This window comes from Pantherophis guttatus, chromosome 1 (genome assembly GCF_059756535.1).
Source record: "Pantherophis guttatus breed Tessera chromosome 1, ASM5975653v1, whole genome shotgun sequence".
In the NCBI taxonomy this organism is placed as follows: Eukaryota; Metazoa; Chordata; class Lepidosauria; order Squamata; family Colubridae; genus Pantherophis; species Pantherophis guttatus.
The window spans coordinates 188,954,199-188,968,400 of record NC_142063.1 but is presented as its reverse complement, the minus strand read 5'-3'; the positions used below and the strand labels follow the sequence as shown (position 1 = coordinate 188,968,400).

The 14,202-nt window shown below is 42.6% G+C and overlaps 1 protein-coding gene across 2 annotated transcripts in view; it reads left to right on the top strand.

Annotated features, from left to right (window-relative positions):
• Positions 1-3,285: 3,285 nt before the first annotated feature.
• LOC117657129 (cytochrome P450 2K4-like) overlaps positions 3,286-14,202 on the top strand; it is a 38,070-nt gene continuing 27,153 nt past the window's right edge. For both annotated transcript variants that reach the window (XM_060689381.2, XM_060689379.2), the window contains exons 1-2: positions 3,286-3,557; positions 5,165-5,327. In XM_060689381.2, the coding sequence (XP_060545364.2) occupies positions 3,375-3,557; positions 5,165-5,327 (346 nt within the window). In that variant the 5' untranslated portion in view covers positions 3,286-3,374. The remainder of the gene's footprint in view (positions 3,558-5,164; positions 5,328-14,202) is intronic.

Here is a 14,202-nt window from a genome sequence, read left to right as displayed (position 1 = left end):
TAGAAGCTAGGGGTAATGCAAGAAGTGAACAGCAATTTCAGCTCCTCCAAATTTCCTACCCCCTACTTATTCCCTTGTTAATAGAATTTGTTTCTACTAAATAATAAAAGAAATCTACTTATGTACTTATGCTACAAGTGTGCAATTTAAAAATTTCTAGTTACTTACAACCACAATTGGATTTTCCTTTAATTTTCTGGGGAAGCTGGCAGAGAAGAATACATAGAGGCATGGGAGAGGGAGTGTGACATTTTATGGTGACTATCTAATGAAAGTAATATGTAGAGTGACAGTAATCTGTAGAGTCATTAAATGATAGATTATAAATTGAGGACTACCAGTACATGAGGAATAACTAGAGATACATGTGGGAGAATAAGAAAAAGTTGTTTGTTTGTTTTGTTTTGTTTTTTTGCTTTAATTTATATGCCGCCCTTCTCCGGAGACTCATGGCGGCTTACAATGCGTTAAGCAATATCCTTCATACTTTTGTATATTTATACAAAGTCAGCTTATTGCCCCCACAATCTGGGTCCTCAATTTACCTAACTTAGAAAGAATGGAAGGCTGAGTCAACCTTGAGCCTGGTGAGATTTGAACTTGCAGTAATTGCAAGCAGCAGATGTTAATAACAGTGCTTTAGTCCACTGTACTACAGGCTCTTCTGGGTTGGGGAGGGTGAGCATTTTAAAGGGAGAAACAGTGACATCATGATGATTGACAACCATTGGAAGATATCATCAGACACCGCAGACAGATCACTCTTGGGGAAGGCTGCCCTGGTGCTTGGTATCACTGTTGCACTCCAGCCACTTCTGCTTCACCCTGCAGCTTTCAAGGCCCCAGCTGTTGCTTGCTGGCAACCAATACAGGTTAACGTGTAATAAATTGTTCTGGCATGCATTATCAAATGGCTCTGTGTGCATTGGAGGGGAGAAGGTGAATGTGCCCACCTGAGTTTAAGCCTGAGTCATCAGTTGATATTCCAGGACAGTATGTTTGCGTAATCATTGTCATGCCAGAAACTTTGGTGGCTATTTTGGAAATCTTTACAATGGCACTGAAAGAACATGGGAGAGAGTCTGGCCAAGTAAAGGTGAGTGCCTGTATTAAGAGTTACCTTGGAATGGTAAGGGTGATTAGATATATTTAATTTAATTTAATTCATTTTATATAAGTCCTGTCTGACTGAAGAATAACTCTTCAGTGCATCACAATATAAATTAAATACACAGAATAAACAAACTAAAATACAATATCAATATATTTTAAAAAAACAAATAAAGAGCAATTTTTAAAAACAATGTAGAGGAAACAAAATAGCAAATCCAGCCAGCAACACACAAAATATACAGATATGCTCCACAAGGGAATCCAGTCACTCTTCCTCAAGTCCTAGGAAAACAGTCAGGTCTTTAAGACTCTCGAGAACACCATCAAGATGGCAGCTTCTAGTTGGAGAGAAATAGGAGACTGGTGCACATCCAAACAATGCGGACATCACTTAAGTAAATAATTGCCAAAAAATGTAATCAGTGAAACTTCTTCAGACAAAGAGAAGCAAAAAAAGATTGCCCGTGTGTACTCCAGAAGGTAAGAAAACAACTAGAGCATTAGGAACCAAACAATCTGAAATGGAGCCTTTAAAGGATACTAGGTCAATCCATAGCCCACTTTCTAAAACATATTTGCATCATAACCATTTAAAAGCTATAGAGATCTTCAGAGCACCAGAGTAACTATATCTCCTGGTGAGTGTTCCTTTTCTCTGGAGCTTGAATAAAGGGAAATGAGAAGAAATAAATATAAAGATTTAAAAATAATCTACAACAAAAAGTTTGCTAAGAATTTGGATTATGAGCACTTAAAATGGATAAAGGGGGTTAGCTGAATTTGATCTTTGTGTATTTTAAAACCCTTTTGATAAATCAATTAAATAAATGGCATATGCCTCTGTGTGAAGGAGGACTGTTTTGGGTTTTCAAGAGAAATGATTGGTGAGTTTTGCTAAACAAAAAGACAAGGTTATAACCAGCACTTTGAGTTGCTCCCAGCAGTATACCAATGCAGTTCAAGAAGCAGAACTTCTGAGTGCCCTTCAAGGGCAGCCTCATGAGAGTGCATTGCACTAGTGCAAGTGTGCAGTGACCAGATCATGAATGACTCTTGAGGGTGTGAGACTAGACCAAAGCCACCATAGTTAAAGGTGGTGAAAGCACATAAGCAGGGTAGACAAAAGCCAGGAAATGGAACCAAGTTATTAAGGAAACAAAAGAACAAAAGTTGGGCCTGAGCATATGGGAAGCCCCTACCCAAGTCTCACCAGCACCTAACAAACAATGGAATTGGGTCTTGACACATGGTAAGCCTCTTCCCAACAACAAAGCAAGGGTTTTGGGGAATAAAAGGGCTCCTGAAGCCTGCCTACTTTGACTCATTTTTTGATTCAGACTTGGTGGCTTCTGTCCTTCTGGCTAGCATCTGGCATCCTAGTTGAGGATGTTGCATAAATGTGGATGAGACATACTGTATATGTATGAAAGAGCAAGCAGATATACTTTGTCATCAGTAAATTTGCTGTTATTTTAAATTCACTGGGTCTCCATGCATTCTAAAAAACCATTTGTGCCAGCCAGGGGTGGCATTTGGGCGTTCGCCAAACCCCAGAGATCTTTGGCTAGAGGATCGCCCGAACTCTGCTGAACCCCCAGGAGCCCACCCCTGATCCTATCATGTCCTAAAAGTCATGTCCTGTCCTTCTTAATCCCATCAAATGGAGCTGAAGGTCTTTTGTTTGTGAATTAGATTATATTTCATTCTTTTTGGGGGGGGGGGGCTTCCTACAAAACCTTTGTGGCCAAATAAGAGACCATGCAAAAAAAAACAAAAACCCAGAAAATACTCTTTTTTCCTACTCAGGGAAAATTCTTTATCATTTAACCAATGTAAAAACATTGGCTCAATAAGTAACTATATAATTATTCAAGAAGGCATGCCTCTTTTGCTCTTGGGACCCAGTATTGCTTAATTTAATTCCATTTGTTGGAATTCTTAACTGCAGAGTGAAACATTTACATGAAGGCTATAACAAATATTATTAACCTTTATCCTAAATGTTGGATTGTTACACAATTCAAATAACTTGTTTCCAAAGGTTTCATAGATCCTGTCCATCCAGTTCAAATCAAATGCCTGAGGGGGACAGAGAAAACAAGGAAAAGGAGAGAGGTTCTCTCTTATATAGGGCATGCCAATGATTCAGTAGAAAGAGTAGACAGGCTACGCCTAATTCAGTACTTTGAAATACATGCTCATATCACTTCAGTTTGCAGAATTCATTGTAATTGTTACTGAAAACTTATTACTAAAAGGAAATGGATTGGACTGGAACAATTTTAACTTTATTACTATTTATTTTTGCAATTATGTTTCTTTTGAAGAAAGGAAGTTCCTGGAATAACAGCTGCCCCAATCTCCCCCCAGGACCCAGGACTATACCCATTTTGGGAAATCTACACATGATGGATCTGAAGAGGCCTTACAGAACAATGATAGAGGTAAAGTGTGATCATTAACAAGTATCTTTACCATTCTTTCCCAAAATATGTCGAAATAACACAAATGTGATAACTTGCTCAGATAAGTCTTGTATGTTTGCTGAAGTTTTTCAGTGTCTATGGACATATTTTAAAAATGAGATTTACCTAATATCTGAATATATCGTGCTTGAATAAGAGGTTGAACTAGAAGATCTCCAAGGTCCCTTCCAATTCTGTTATTCTGTTATATTTATGAGTCCTAGAAGAATTATTAAAAGAAAATCTTTTTTGTTAATGGATGTCTGGAAGTTGAATGATGGCAACTGGACTTCTCTTTTTTGGTGTGAAATATTTGGCTGCTTATCCAAAAAGCTTCAAGTTGGTTAGAGGGACCCCATATACTATAAATCCTCCAGGCTAGTTCCAAGCAGTATATAAGTCTATGTGCTATTGCTATTTCTCACCTAATCTGGATAGGCTCATTAGGACCCATCTAAGAGAAGGAATTTTGAGCAATGATCCTTAACAACTCTCTGCCTACTCACTTAAGTACCCTGGAGGACATATATGGGGTCCTCTTCCCCAACTTGCTCAGATTGAAGAAGTTACTTGGATAAGCAGCCAAAAGTTTCAAACCAAAAAAAAAAAAAAAAGAAGTCCACTTGCCATAACTCAACTTCTAGGCAACTCTACCCGGATGACTGAGAATCTTCACTGACATTTGTTAATAGATGAAAAATGTTGTAGTTGTTCATTCAGATTGAAAAAAAACTAGATTGCAGAAAATATGACTTCAGCAATAGAGTGGTCAATGCCTGGAATGCACTACCTGACTCTGTGGTTTCATTCCCAAACCCCCATAACTTTAACCTTAGACTGTCTACTGTTGACCTCACCCAACTCCTAAGAGGTCTGTAAGGGGCGTGCATAAGTGCATCAACGTGCCTACCGTACTGTCCCCATTTATTCATATCCATTTATTATTATTTATTTATTTGTCAAGGACATATTAGATAATATATATAAGTATAAGCATGAATTGAATACATAAAATGAATACACATTTTCCTGATTTTCAGAGTCATTTATGAGAAAATACTTTAATTTCTTTTCTTAAAGAATTCCCATGATCATCTTAAAAAACTACAAGGGACACAATAGGAAAGTTTCTGTGTGATCCTTTTAACAACTGGGCAGAATCTCTTTTAAGTAAAATTCAACTGTATGTCCAGCAATAAAGGCTTCAAGGCAGTTTTGCAAAATGCTAGAATATAAGTATACCTCTTGTGCAGGCTTCAGCTTCATACAGTGTCCTATGTAATTATTGAGCCCTTTATGAGAATATTTATGAGAAACATTTATCAGTTCAACATGATCATCTGATGTGCAAGAACTCTATTACATAAGGGTCATTTTGATTTGACAAACACAATAGTAAATGAGATGAAATGAAAATTAAAAATCATAAAAATACAGTATTGTAACATGCCATAAAGCAAAAACAGAAAATAACATGATCTCAGCCTTGGAATAGTGAGACATTAAAGTTTAAACAAAATTCTGCACGTGATTAATTATTAATTGTTGATCAAACAGTCTTTTGCTTTTCATCTGTTGAATTCCAGTTGTCCAAGAAATACGGTCCCGTTTTCCGTATCAAACTGGGATTTCAGGAGATGGTGGTGCTGACTGGCTATGAGACGATCAAAGAGGCTCTAGTGAACCAGGCTGATGCATTTGCAGAGAGAGCCTCCATCCCCATTTTTGAGGATTTTGCAAAGGGCTTTGGTGAGTTGTTTCATTCTGAATCATAGGTGACAATAATTTCAGATGTGTGATCGGTATTCTGTATAACTTTTCACCTAAATTTGTGTTGCTATTTTGGCCTGATCCCAACTGTTAATAGAGGGAACTAGAGGGGAAAAAAAGTAATGGCAAAATTGTAGTAAAAACATTTTGCCCTCTCCACACACACACACACAAACATACACCCACACCCACACCCACACCCACACCAGGCTTGATTCCACTTCTTTGAAAAATTGGGTGTGAAGTGACCCAATGTTATGCATATATTTCTCTTTATTTATCTCCTTATATATATGGTTATCCATTTCTTTCCTTTGTGCAATGTTTCTCTTCCCTGATACACAATACGGTCTAATTTTGATGGAACCTGATAATTTGCAGAGCCAGTTCTTAGTGTTCAGTTAGTGATAGAAATGACTGATTGCATAAAGACCTGTAGGCTGTTTTCTTCCAAAGCTCCATTTAGATAATTGCTGGCCGCCTCTCCTGGCAAAAGGCACCTGGGTATTTTACTTTGTTTGTTTTTTTTACATTTTTGAACTGCTCATCTTCCTAATGATGGACTCTAGGCAGTGTACAATAAAATTGTTAAAATATAAAAAACAAGATATGGAAATTAAAAATTTAGGAAATTTTGAATTTAAAAAGAGACAAAGATGACTAAAATTTGTTAAAAATTACTTTAAAAACCAAAGGGAGGGGGCCAATCAATTTTGCATATTTGACTGTAACACTTCCTCATCATAAGCATTATCTGCATTTATTTTCTTAGCTGTCACTTTCCATTATTTTTTAAATTAAATTCTTATTAAATTTCAAAGTCAAACATTAAAATACAAAATAACATAAGAGAGTAACAATGCAAATTAAAAAATGCAATAAACAAATGTATAACAAAGATGACCTCCAGCTTTCTTTAAGCCCAGAGAAAATAATCATACAACAATTTCTCTCTAAATTTAAACAGATCATACCAATAACTTAAAATCTCAATAATCCATACTCTAAAATGCCAATAAACTATTCTTCTCTTAACTTTAATCTAACTGATATTAAACCATATTATATATGATATACATCACTTCATAAAAATGTCTTTTCAAATGATAATTCAATGTAAATTTCAAACCTTGTGTCCACATACTTCTCTATTGATCAAGCATAATATTATAACCAAAATTTTATTTCATTTTACCATGTCCTCTTTCACATATTAATCTTCAAGATTAAATTTCAATAATAAAATTAAAGAAAAAAGTGAGAATTTTGGTGAACCTATTTTAGAGAATAGGTCAACCTATTCTCCAGAGTACCTGAATCATGGAAAGAACCAACCTAGAACTACAATTTCCTGTTGCTTCATGTTTTTGGACTCTGAACGCTCCGTTTTAGACCCGTTCCAGGTTGCGGGGATCACCACAGGACATTGCCACCGATTGTAGCCTCTGCGCATCACGTTTTCAGCCTTCACATGCTCCATTTTTGGCCTCTGCACATCAGACACCCGTCTCCCCGAAGTGATAGCCACTAGGAAGGCAACTTTGAGAGTCAGACATCGAAGAGATATAGATGCCAGTGGCTCAAAGGGAGGTGACATGAGGGCCGTAAGTACTAATGGCAAGTCCCAAGTTGGGTATCGATGGACAGTAGGAGGATGGAGATTGGATGCTCCTCGTAAGAATGTCCGTATACGGGGATGCTGTGTCAAAGGGCGATCGTCCACAGAAGACAGAACTGTGCTAAGGGCCGCCACCTGACGCCTCAGGGTATTAGGAGCGAGGCCACGGTCCAAACCCTCTTGCAGGAACACGAGAGCATCAGAGGGAGATGCTGTTGTGGGGTCCCGATGGGACTTGGAACACCAGGTGCAAAAGGAACGCCAGGTGGCATCATAGATACCGTTTGTTGAAGCACGCCTGGCAGACTGCATAGTGTGGATCACGCTAGCCAGGATGTTATCCTTCCTCAGGCGGATCCTCTCAAACGCCAGACGGACAACTGCAACCATTGCGGGTCTGGGTGCAGGATGACCCCCTGGCTGAGAGATATCCTGTCGTTGGGAATGTGCCAGGGGCGCTCCACTGAAAGGCTCAGGAGGTCCGCGTACCTAGAGCGACACGGCCAATTGGGGGCAACTAGGATGAGATCCGCCTTCTCCTCCAGCAGCTTGCGAATCACCCGAGGGATGAGCAGCAGAGGGGGGAAGGTGTAGAGCAGGCCCTGAGGCCACTCGCTTCGAAGTGCATCGCAACCTTCTGCTCCGGGACAGGGAAACCGGGAGAAGAAGCGGGGAAGTTGGGCATTCAGTTGGGTTGCGAACAGGTCGACTGTTGGAAGGCCGAACCGTTTCGAAAGATCCCTGAACAACGCCAGATCTAGGCGCCACTCCGCCTGATCTATTTGAGTCTGGCTGAGCCAATCCGCCATGACATTTTCAACTCCAGATATGTGCTCGGCTGTCAGGGAGAGAACGGTCTTCTCCGCCCAAAGGAGCATTCTCGTCGCCTCTTCCATCAGCTGCCTGGAGCGCGTTCCCCCTTCCCTGTTGACATGGGCTTTTGTTGTTGTATTGTCCGTTAGGACTAGCACATGACGCCCCTGTACAGATGTTCGGAAATGAAGGAGAGCGAGGTGGACTGCTCGTAGTTCCAACCAATTTATGTCATGCTGTAAGTCCCGAATGGACCAGCGGCCCTGGGCAACCAATGACATCAGATGAGCGCCCCAGCCGAACTGACTTGTGTCCGTCGTCAGGATTATCTGACTGGGTTCCAGAAAGAAGGAGCCCCTCCGTATGGATGGGGAGGTCCACCATCTCAGAGACAACCGTACTGCAGCTGGGAGGACAACTGTGATGTTCGAACACGCTCGGAGGGATCTCTGATAGGGCAGGAGGAACCATTGAAGAGGACGACTGTGAAGACGAGCCCACGGGACAATTGAGATGCACGAAATTAGTTTGCCGAGCAGTTGGGACAAGGTTATCAAGGGAACGGATCTGAGAGATAGAACCTGGGTCACCAAGGAACGAATGCTGTAAATCCTGTCGGGGGACAGGAAGACACGACAATTGACCGAGTCTATGACAGCTCCAAGATGGAGAATGCGAGTGGTGGGCGAGAGCTGACTTTTGTCGAGGTTCAGGGAGAACCCGTGCTGTTGCAAAAGACGAGAAACTGTCCTGAGATCGTCAACAGCCTGATCTCGAGAGGCAGAGAGGATGATGATGTCGTCCAGATAACACATGACCCTGATGGGGACTTGTCACAGGGATGCAGCCAATGTCGCCAGTAGTTTCGTGAAGGTCCGAGGGGCGGACGAGAGGCCAAATGGCATGGCCCGATATTGGAAATGCCTGTTGGAGTAGGCAAACCGAAGAAAATGTCGATCTGAAGGACGGATCGGGACATGCAGGTAAGCCTCTTTGAGATCGATTGATGTCATAAAGTCGCCCCGTCGGACGCCCTGCAGAATCGACTTGAGCAACTGCATTTTGAAGTGGTGATATCTGACGAACTTGTTCAGTGCCTTCAGGTCTAAAATCCCTCTCCAGTCCCCGGAAGACTTTGGGACGAGAAACAGGTGCAAGTAGAAACCGGATCCCCATTGTTCTACCGGCACAGGTTCGATGGCACAGATGTCGAGCAGATGTTGAATTTCTGCGTCCATCAACGTTCTCTTCTCCGGGTTGCTCGGAAGCGGGCATCGAAGGAAGCAGTTTGGAGGGCTGGAGAGGAAGTCCAAAGTGAGGCCGAACCTCACAGTCTGGAGAACCCAAGCGTCTGTTGTAGAAGAGACCCATTGGGGCAAGAAGTGGAGAAGACGACCTCCAATGGGGAGCACTGCGGTATAGTCACTTGCCCCTTCGCAATGGCCGGTTGGACGCCCCACGGTATTGGCGTCTGGTATTAGGCTGACCTCTGCCCCGATCCCGGTAGGTAGGTCGGTCAGCGGCCCGATCGCCTCCGTGAGAGTAGTGTCTGGAAAGGTAGGACCCGCTGGGCCCGGAGTCAGTCCGAAAGGGCTGCCGTTGGCTATAAGGAGCAAATCTCCTGTCATGACGTTTGTAAGAGGAAGGCATAACTTTTTGTTTATCCTTATCCTCCACAAGTATAGGGTCTAAGGCTTCTCCAAAGAGAAGAGAACCCTTGTATGGAGCAGATGCCAGCTTCCACTTTGATTTGAGATCGACCTTCCAGTGGCGGAGCCAAAGTAAACGCCGAGAGGTGACATTGGAGACAAGGGCCCGAGAGGAAAATTTAGCCGCATTCAAGGACGCGTCAGCACAGTACTCAGTGGCTGCCATGATTTTATTTATGTCATGGTGAAGCCTGCTGTCCTCAGGTGGAAGCCGCTCCTGTAATTGGCGCATCCAGATTAGTGATGCACGGGCAAAGAAAGAAGTAGATGTAGCTGACCTGATGGCCCAGGCAGCTGCTTGGTGTGTCTTGCGGAGAGACAGCTCAGCCTTTCTGTCCTCGGCCTTGAGCCTGTCAAGCACATCGTTAGAAATCACCGAGGACGAAGTCAGTTGGGCCACAGGTGGGTCCACAGAGGGTAATTGTATTAGCTCCTGAAAGGAAGGATCTGAACAATATAACCACTTATCGAGTCCGGTAGGAGCAGAGATGTAAACCGGTTGGGACCACGATCTTTGAACCACGTCTGTGAATAACTCCAGGCATGGGATAAAATCCTGATCCGGTTTCTGCAGGTGAAATAAATCGTCATGAGGATTAAGATCCGTGTGTTGAGATGTCTGAGAGGGAGTTACCCCCATGTTCGTGGTAATCTTGGCCTTGTGGAGCAAGGACTTAAACATGGAAGGGCGGAAGAGTCCCGTAAAGGAGCTAGGTCCTCGTCCTCAGACAATTCCCCCTCCTCGAGCTCCACCTCCTCCCAGAGGGAGTCCTCTGTAAGAAGGGATTCCGGACGTTGGGAATAGGCACGTCACGGATCGCCATACAATGGAGCCAAGGTGGGGATGAGCCAGGATAGGAGCATGAGACCCCTGGTGAGGAGCAGAAGCCAGGATGTGAGAGACAGTTTCAGATACGAGATCCTGGATGTCCCTAGACAGAGAGGGCTGAAGGCCTTCTGATGGACGAAGGCCAGCTGCTGTAGGTGTAAAGGTAGCCTCTGGAGCAGGTTGATTGGCTGGTACACTGGGTCCTGGAACCACTGATGGAAAGGCAACTTCTCTTAGATGTTGAATATCGGAAGAGCATTGAGCAGCCATAGAATGATCTTGAGGCACCTGGATTGGCCTGTCTGGAGACATCTGGTGATGAGATGATTGAGCCCTTTGCTGGGCAAGAAGATACTGCTTTTCAAAGGCCTTGCATTTTCTTTCCTCAGCCCTATCCGCAGCGGCAGAACGAGTGGTAGGATGAGGGCTTGCAGACCTAGCCCTGACATCACGAAGTTTAGAGGTTTTGGAGGGCGCCTTTGACCGCTTCCTGGCCTCAGGAGGACTATAGGCCTGCTCAATTTCCGATGACATGTCAGAGTCAGCCATGACGAGGATGCAGACAAGGTAAGTAACTGAAACAATTCAGAGAAGCAATTGATGAATTGAAGAATTGATTAATTAATTGTAACTATTTTTTTTTTTGTCCAACAGGAACAACAACAGAAACAGCAAACCAACTGTTATGGAGGCAGGTCAATAATTAGCAGCAATTAAGGTGGCCAATAAGGTGTCAAAACACCCAGAGCTGCTTCGCAACAGCACAGAACAATACTGCCAGGGATTGAATATTGTTGAGAAGAAGGAGGTTGTTGATCTTGGAAGGGGAGGGGCTACATCAAGGTTGGCATTATTTTCTTTGGCAAAACAGAATCCCAAAGCACAGGTGCCTTGCAGGACATTATGTGAGGAATATTCTAATTGAGTCCTGGAGGAAAATTAAGGGTAAATTTTATTCTTCAATCCCCTCTTGGCTGGTCCCACTTGAAGCTATAACGTATAGCCTCTATATAACAAAGAAAATCATCTCTCTTACCGGGAACTTTTGGACCCCCATGGTAGTCTGAAATCAAGAAATGAGTTGGAGTTGTAGGGAAGACAACTGGATTGGTGGGCTTATGCCCAAATTTGCTCAAAATTTAAAAAAGATAGGGAACAAGATGGTATTAATTTGAATCAGCATGATCTGGACAATATCATTCTAGGAAAAGAGGACAAAATGTTATCAAGGATATATAAACTTTTAATAGACTATTGGATAGGGGATGAAATAGTTAAAGACTCTATGATTGCCTGGGGGAGAAATATTGGCTATCCAATTGATTTGACAAAATGGGAAGAAATCTGGCTTAAACATATGAAATTCCTGTGGGCAACATCATACAAAGAAAATGTGTACAAGATGCTGTATAGATGGCACCTTCCACCTGCTCGTCTTTCTAAAATGTATTCAAATCTCTCACCAAACTGTTGGAAGTGTGGGGAGATTGGCACCTATTTCCACATGTGGTGGACATGCTCCAGGACGACTGAATTCTGTAAAATTATACAGGCATGGATCATGGAAATCACAGGTTATAATCTAATTCTGAAACCAGAGTACTATCTACTGAACATCAGGCCAGACAACATAGTCACAAATATATGGTGTCTGTGTGTATTTATCATCACGTCAGCAAGAATATGTTTCGCCTAACATTGGAAGGGGAAAGACCTGCCGGCTGAAGATTTGATTTTGGAGAAAATTTTGGATTATGCGGAAGCCAACAGACTGACTAAAGCATTGAGAGATCAAAAGGACTCCATATATTTCCAATGTTGGGACAAATGGTACGTTTGGTTGAACAACAGATGCCCAAAAAGTCAAGTATAACCAGGATTATGTTTAATATATGTTAAATCTGACTGAAACCTACATACCGTAGAAAGTGTAAATATCATGTAAAGTTCCTGTCGCGATCATTTGTTTGACTATTTCTTTTTTTTTGATGTATTGTTTTAAATAAATTAAAAAAAAAAGAAACAACAAACCAATTGTTATGGAGGCAGGTCAATAATTAGCAGCAATTAAGATGGCCAATAAGGTGTCAAAACACCCAGAGCTGCTTCGCAACAGTGCACAACAACACTGCCTTCCCAGCCTGAAGTAAGCTGCAGAAACGCCTCCTTAGCCAATGCAGATGTCCTTTGCTGATGATAACAAGCGGGAGGCTCAGAAAACGTTTGAAATGGCGCGCAGCTCAAATTTAGCCGCCGAGCGCCGTTGCCGCCGAGAGCCCACGTCCAAACAATGGCGGGAAGTTGAAAACGATGTTAAAATGGCGTTAAAATGGCGCGCGACTGAAATGCAGTCGCCGAGCGCCGTTGCAGCCGAGCGCCCCTGTCAGAATAATGGCGGGAGGCTGTCGACAATTCAAAATGGCGCGTGGCTCGAATTTAGCCGCCGAGCGCCGTTGCTTCTGAGCGCTGCAGAGAGACGCTGAGGGAGGCTGTCAATCAAACCAAAATGGCGCACGGCTCGAGTTCAGCTGTTGAGCGCCGTTAAAGTGTGAGGGAGATGACAGAATCCGAAGCAGAAGAAGCGGATCGCCTGTTTAAGCCTCCCAGCGCCGCAATCAATAATAAGGCAAAGCAGAGGTTATAGGGGTTTGCTCGAGCGATGTAGGGACCCCCGGCCGCCACTTTTAGATTGTTGGAGCGGTGTGGAAGGCAGAGGTGGGAATTCTGGCAATCCGGACCCTAACGCAGCGCCAGCGGCGATTCTTAATCATTCGGAGTAGCCTCAACGGTAGTGCTCCGAGGAATAAAGGCAGTAGCGAACGGAGAGGAGCCCCCTGGTGTGAACCCCAGGGCTAACTCATCTGCCGCCGCGACACAGAATTCAGTCAGTCCGACAAACAGCTGATGACAAGATAATCGAATCCACACCGCTCAGAAGTTGGAAAATCCAAATATTAGATAGTTCTTCAGCCAAATTGCTAGAGCCAAGGAAAAAACCAGTCTCTTGCTTGATTGAGTGAATGAACTGGGGCTTAGCCAAGCAAGGGAGGAGTGGCCAAGGACGTTTCTTAAAGAAACATTCACCCAGTCTGGCAATCAAGCTGAGGAACTGTCCCAACATTTGGATTCTCCAAGCAGCGCGCTGGAGAATGGAGCATTTGGAGGCCAAAAACACAAGGCACAGAGGTGGCAATGGTCTGCAGCCTGGAACCAGTCTAAAACAGCAATGCACGGAAGCAGAAAACAGCGGGTGGGTGGGGGCCAGCGGGTAGGTGGGGCTACATTCGGTGTATAAAATGCACCCAAATTTTTACCCTCTTTTAAGGGGGGGGGAGTGCATCTTATACTCCAAAAAGTATGGTAACTATTTTTTACAACCTTTCACTAGCTGACCTGTATGAAATACTGACTCATTTCATTTAAATGATTTTGGTTTTAACTTGAATTTCAAAAGGTGGTAAAATATTGCCATTCTGTTGCCATTTTGTTATCCATTTTCTCTGAAGTTCATATCATATCAATTCTTGAGAAACAGTTATACTTTTCTGAAATAAATGCTTTCTTGCCAGTCTATTTTTATGTCTTCAAGTATACATTAATACCAAATTATCCATAATTTCAAGAAAAGATTTTGGTAATTTACCTTGATTAAGTTTAATTCCTTTATTAGAAGTCTTGTCAAATTGAAGGGGCACTACCCGATTCCAATCTCCTAATGTATACCAATTTTGAAATGAAAATGAAGAGAGAGCAAAATTTTGTTTTGTTTTTGTTTTTTTGTTATGCAGCACATAAAGTCCAATTACTATAGATTTAACTCCTTGGATTTCCATTTCTATAGCTATAAATCTATCTTGATCATCTGTCAACAAAAGACATGGCTCC